Source organism: Sinocyclocheilus grahami, unplaced genomic scaffold (genome assembly GCF_001515645.1).
Source record: "Sinocyclocheilus grahami isolate Dianchi unplaced genomic scaffold, SAMN03320097.WGS_v1.1 scaffold129.1, whole genome shotgun sequence".
Taxonomy (NCBI): Eukaryota; Metazoa; Chordata; class Actinopteri; order Cypriniformes; family Cyprinidae; genus Sinocyclocheilus; species Sinocyclocheilus grahami.
Genome location: NW_015505308.1, coordinates 1,062,058 through 1,068,385, shown reverse-complemented (window position 1 = coordinate 1,068,385; position 6,328 = coordinate 1,062,058). Strand labels below are relative to the sequence as shown.

Below are 6,328 nucleotides of genomic sequence, written 5' to 3'. Positions count from 1 at the left end.
AAAAGAGTCATTCAGACACCCCTGCACATGACAACACACTCATATATATATATATATATATATATATATATATATATATAGTTAGCATCATACATCAGGCGTTTCATACAGTATGATATAGTGAGAATATGGAGCTCAGAAACGGGTCAGTTTGGTGCAGATGCTGATATTTCTGTCGACAATATAAACATTGTTATGATTTGTATTACTTGCATGAACGCATGCCTTTTAATTGCTGTTCTGTGGAATGAAGCGGTTTTAAAAAAAAATGTTGTCATTAAGTGAAGCCAATTAAATACAAAGGCAATTTGTGTTACTTAATGAAAACAACTCTTGTGCTGTGATGTAGATACAACAATTCATGCATTATTTCACTTCCGAAAAGTCTTCTTGACTGCATCAAGATCACAAAGAAATGCCGAGTCATATTTGTCTCCAAAATCAAAAGAAAAACACGAGGTATAATTTGCATAAACTAAACCAAGTCATGAAAATCATCCCATTTGGATGCCATTTTTTAAATGAAAATCAGCATGAATTAAATTCAGTTTTCAACAAAGACTAGCGTAATGTATTTTTATATATGAATGTACTTTCCTTGCAATTAAAATGTATTTTTTAATTATAGTAATTAGATTTTTTTTTTTTTTTTTGCATTTCAGTAACAAGATTGTGAAGGAAATGTGCTTAATTTCCTGGAAATGAATGTGCATATATATATATAAACAAATCTTAACGTTCCATTTGTCTTGAAACAAATGTTTTTTGGGATCAAATATGACACGACCAGGATTCTTTTCTTTCTTTGAGATTTATTTAGATATGGACATGTTAATGTATCTTAAATATAAGTGTGTAAAATATTGTTCTGTGTGTCCAGCAGCCCCTCCACCGACATCAGTGAAGCATGTGAGAGGACGTCCCGCCGTGAGCCACACACATCATCATCATCTTCAGACAGACAGGAAGTGCCGCCCATCAGCTGACCGACACACAGCGACGTCCAGGCCTTAGTTCAAACGATTCATTTGTAGTGATTATTATTTATATTCCTATTGTTCTCTTGAGTTTTCCTGAAGCATCTGTAGATCCCAGAGTTGAGTTGTGTTTGATTGGGTGTGCAGACGCGTCTGAGGTGCTATCAATCCCTCGCTGATGTACATTACAGCACCCAGACTCGCTGTCAACAGGAAGTGGAGCATAAAGCCCATAAACCCACTTGTTTTATTCAGACTGCCGAGGGTTGCGTTCATCGTTCGCTTGTTTTTATATGGATTTTAATCAATCGCTCCCGGTTTTATCTTGGTGTTGGTCGATGGGATTTTTAGTACTCATATCTTTTGCACTGTACGACACCCACGATCGTTTCTTTTTTGATATCAGACGATTTATGTACAAACAATGTACAACTATAAACATTCAATAAGGTGGCACCGTACTGCTGCCGATGGACAGGATTTGTAAATGATCTGTATGTTGGATAGTCCGCAATAGCCACCACACTGTTTCCCGACACACTCATGAATGTTCCAGCTTATGTTTTATTTTTCTATGGCTGAGATATATTTAACTAGAGAGACGAGTACAGAGTATTAGAGTTTTAAGAAGCGTATTCCAGAGGTCGGCTGTAGTTTGAGGAGAACAGCACACGAGGAGCAAGCGTTTAAAACAGTTGATCAAGCAATAAGCAGGATTTGGTGTTCAACTTTGATGTATAAACTGTAAAGTTCATGATGTATATACTGTACACCATACAATGAGCAGAGCAGAGACGCAGAAGAGGTTATGTATCAGAGTCAATATGCAAATGTTCATATTTCATCTGTTTTATATCATGTGAAATAAATGTTGATGTTCTTATATATACAAAAAGCTTTTGAATCCTTTTTTCCATCTGATTATTGGAGTTCACACCTCCAATAATCAGATAGTTTCAAGCACTACTGTTTATTAATGAATTTAAAATATATATATTTATATGTGTGTGTGTGTGTATATATATACTGTACATATATATATATACATACATTAAATTTGATTGACAAGCAAGTTTTATATAGTTTAATTTTATAAAATATATTATAATGCACTTATGTACATCTATACATTAAAAAATTAATTATACATAAATTATTGATATATATTCATTATTAAATTTATAATAGACATTTTGGTTAACTTAAAATTATGAAAAGTATATAATTTTTATATAACAAAATTTTAAAAGTCTATATAAATTGTATATAATTGTGACATACATAATTTTTTGTAATCATTTTGTACTGCTATATAAAAAAATATGTACTTTAGGTGTATACTGTGTGTGTAAGCATTTCAATTAACTTTAAAATATATAAAAAACAAATTGTATTAATATTCTAAAGTACACCTATGTTAAAATATATAATAAATTTATATAGAAATTATGTATTTTCTATATGCATTTTGATTAACTTGATTTTATAAAAAAAAAAAAAAATTATAACAAAAGTAGAAAAAAATATTAGAATGCGCTTTATTTTATTTACTACATTTACTTTTTATTTTGATTCGCTTAATTTTATAATTTGATATAGGAAAAAAACATAATAGTACAATGTACTTTAGGTATAATTTTGTTGTATATATATATATATATATACACACACACATCCAGGTGTCAGCTACAATGCACACCTTTTAGATTTTTGATATTTATTGAAATAAACAGTCAAATCATCTGTAAAATTGCTATTTTCACTACTGTAAATGGGTTCATACACAAAATATGTCATCATTTAAAGCTCAACAACATTTGAAGAGAATCATTTACAGTCATAAAACAAACTGTAAAAGGCAACTTTATGCCGGACAGGAATTCTTTGTTTTCAAGATACCATCAGGTACTCAAGTGTGACCAGTGTTTACATTGACATTTATTAATGCATTCATCTCCTGCAGAGAAACGTAGTTAACTCGACACTGAATCAGGGGTGCTGTCACCATCTGCTGGTTTGAGGAGCACAGTGAAGACCCCAGAAACAGGAAACTCACGCCGTCTAGTGCTGCTTTCCAGGAAGAGGCGTTTTAAAGGCCAGAAAGGTTCATCTGACTCATTTTATTTTCAGTTTTGAACTAGATTCGTGTGATAATGCATCTGTAAATTATGACTCTGGAAACCCCCCACCACCTGAGACACGAGAAAAGCTGCAGAGAAAACCTTCTAACCCTAACAGAAAAAGGTTTATTTATTTATACATGCATAACAATAAACCTATGCTGTACTCTATATAGCCTATGTTATAGCAATAGGCAAATATTTCTACAAACATTTTTATTGAATACCACGTGGTGTGTAACTATCAAATACCTCAATCGTGAATACATGCGGGTGAACAACTTAAACATTATTTTAAATAAAAGGAAATATAAAATATGTAGCATATTTAACAAGTAGAATCGCTTTATTTATTGTGTTTTAGGAAATAATAATAATAATAATACAAATGTTAAATGCCAACATGTTTTATCAAGATTGTCAGTCTTTTAATAAACGTTTTTACACCACTTTTTAAATGTAATTCGATAAATACCTGCTTCAGAGTCTCTCAAGTATGATTTAATAAATGTTTAATATTAGAATTCAGACAGATTTTCGAAGAAACTTTCCCAAGTAACTAAGTTATTTCGTATTTGCATACTAAATATATATTTAGTGTTGTATGTATTTGACTTCTTAAAGAGATGGAAATAAATGAATATTAAATGAGTTTGACTTCTGAATGAGCATAGTGTCATTTCGCCATTTGGGTTTTGTAATGGAAACTTCTCGACTTGATCTTGCATATTCAGGGTTGCGAGCATAGTTGCCAAGTCCGCGTATTATACGCGACTTTGGGCTTCTTGTTTTGTAAAGTTGCGTGAAAAAATCCCGGGTTGTGTTTTTTTGGGGGCTTATTTTAAAAAATATGGTTTCTTGTTGGGGAAATCTGACAAGCAACTTAGTTTCTTTATTTATGTTCGGCGTATTCTCCAATGCATTGGTTGCCACTCTGTCTGCTCGCAGTTAATAGCCAACCAGTGCAATAATAGAAGTGCTGCAGCTTGATTAGCCTCATTGGAGAAAATCAGGGTCAGAAAGAAGGCGCGTGACGCTGTAACCCAAGCCATGACAGAGGAGACGTTCATTTTTACAATGTTTTTGTAATGTATTAATTATCATGGGCTGTAATAAAAGCAAGTCGTCCTATACTAAAACTATATACCCCATGCATTTGGTTCGAATAGCCTATATTTTAGTAGGCTATATTACAGCTCTTGTGTTCTGCTCAACAGGTGACTGGAGATGAGTTTTTTTGTTCTCACATTTGTTGCCGATTTGTGTCAAATAACATATCTGTTTTTGCTTTTCAGGTAAAAGAGGGGTTTCAGTTTAATATGTTGCAGGTTCATTTATTGGTGATAAATAATAAAAAAAAAAAAACATTGGGCTTGTTTGTTAAGCCGCGGTTGCTTCTTTATCTTGCGAGAGTTGGCAACAGTGGTTGCGAGCACGTGGAGGCATTCATAATAAGCGTCGACGTCACGCTGGCTCCTCCCCCCGCTGCTCCAGATCAGCCTCCAGCGGTTCCACGGCGCGTCCTGTCGCTGAAAGTCTCCGCGTTTCACCCGTTTCCCGTCGCGTAAACCCGGCCAGACCGCGCGCACACGAGCGGAACCCGATGGCTTCGACGGCTTCCGACGGTTCCGAGCAAGAGTCGCCGAATCCGAGCGAACAAAACGGCGACGGGAGTGAGTCGGGCCTACGCGCCGCCGATCCGGAACCGGCCGTTAAGATGGAGACGCACGAGAAGCCCAACGGACACGAGACTACAAAACAAAGCCCGGAGGAAGCCACGCGGGGAGACGGCGAGACCGAAGCGGAGCCGCAGAAGAGCCCCGGCAGCGCGGACGGGACGGCGGAGCGGATGAAGAGAGAACAAAGGGAGGAGGAGAGCGCGCCCTCACCGGCGGAGAAAAACAGCGGCGGCGGCGGCGGCGGAGGAATAAAGAGGCGCGCGAGTCTGGAGATGATGAGCCTGTCGTCGGACGGAGAGCCGCTCAGCCGCATGGACTCAGAGGACAGGTGCGTGAGGACAAATCTGCCGTTTGTTATCAGCTCTGTTGCTAAATGACTCGTTTATGTGCTGTTTTTATAATCACTCGACTCTCTCAAGCGACAAATGTGCAGACCGAGCCCACAACAAAGATCATTTAGATCAGAAAACTACTTTAAAAGTGGTAGCAATAGCAATAATTCCTGTAATATTCGTGAGGCATGTTGTGTAGATTTGTGGTCGTTTGTTTACTGTTGACCTAGTTATTCTGGCGAAAAGCAGAAGTGAAACAAATCATATCTGTTCTGCTGATACTTAGTGTAACCTTAAAAAAAAGAAAAATAGTATTCGTAATGCTTAATTAGTTTGGTCAAAAAGCAGAAATTAAATGATATCTGTTCTGAAAATACATGGTTTAACCATAAAAATGTTGTTGCATATGTTGTTTAGTCTTAAAGGGGTCATATGATGCTTTTTTTAAAGATCATTATTTGGTGTAACAGAATATGTTGACATGCTTTAATGTTCAAAAAACATAATATTTTTCAAGTACTGTACATTATTGTAGGTCCTCTATGCCCCGCCTCTCTCAAACACTTCGTTTTCTACAAAGCCCCGCCTTCCGACAAGCGCAGCCTGCTCTGATTGGCCAGCTGACCCAGTGCATTGTGATTGGCCGAACAGCGCAAGCACTCATCGGAAATGTAACGCCCCTTACCATAATCGCAAGCTTCATCTTTCAAAATAAATGTAAAGACAGCCTGAAAGGGGAACAGAGTCGCGTGACAGACACAGTGATGAAGCTGGTATGTGTGTGCAGTACACAAGCCACGGTTAAGACAGCTGACTCCACTGTGAGTGACCCCCTTCTCTCTCTCTCTCGCTCTCTCTCTCTCTCTCTCGCGCGCACACACACACACATACAAGCAGTCAGATATATGAACTGAACCTTTAATTTTACCTGCTCAAAAAAAACATGCTTCTTGAATGTATAATTTTTGTCTGAGCTGGGTCCACCTTGGCACTCACAGGCGTTAACAGCTCAGGGTGAAAACGGCTGACATGGTTTCTCAAGTTAGTGGTATTACCATAGATATATATATATATATATATACAGTATACGTAGATGCCTCATTAGCGACTGTTTCTATGGGCCGCAATACATAAGCCATCTGCCATTTTTGGAAAGGTCTGCGAACCCTCGAGCACAAGTTGACTGTGTGCGTCTACAACAGCAAGTTATATGCATGTAT

General features: G+C 37.0%; 2 protein-coding genes across 23 annotated transcripts in view; both read left to right on the top strand.

Moving 5' to 3' along the window:
- Positions 1-1,860, top strand: part of LOC107590532 (pleckstrin homology domain-containing family A member 5-like) — a 176,310-nt gene extending 174,450 nt beyond the window's left edge. For 18 of the 22 annotated variants that reach the window (XM_016279317.1, XM_016279316.1, XM_016279315.1 and 15 more), the window contains one exon: positions 881-1,860. In XM_016279317.1, the coding sequence (XP_016134803.1) occupies positions 881-1,014 (134 nt within the window). In that variant the 3' untranslated portion in view covers positions 1,015-1,860. The remainder of the gene's footprint in view (positions 1-880) is intronic. The other 4 variants (XM_016279332.1, XM_016279312.1, XM_016279310.1 and 1 more) reach the window with 3 other exon arrangements.
- A 2,652-nt stretch (positions 1,861-4,512) lies between these two features.
- Positions 4,513-6,328, top strand: part of LOC107590549 (zinc finger protein AEBP2-like) — a 40,286-nt gene continuing 38,470 nt past the window's right edge. Inside the window, exon 1 of the mRNA XM_016279358.1 lies at positions 4,513-5,104. Within this exon, the coding sequence (XP_016134844.1) occupies positions 4,701-5,104 (404 nt within the window). The 5' untranslated portion in view covers positions 4,513-4,700. The remainder of the gene's footprint in view (positions 5,105-6,328) is intronic.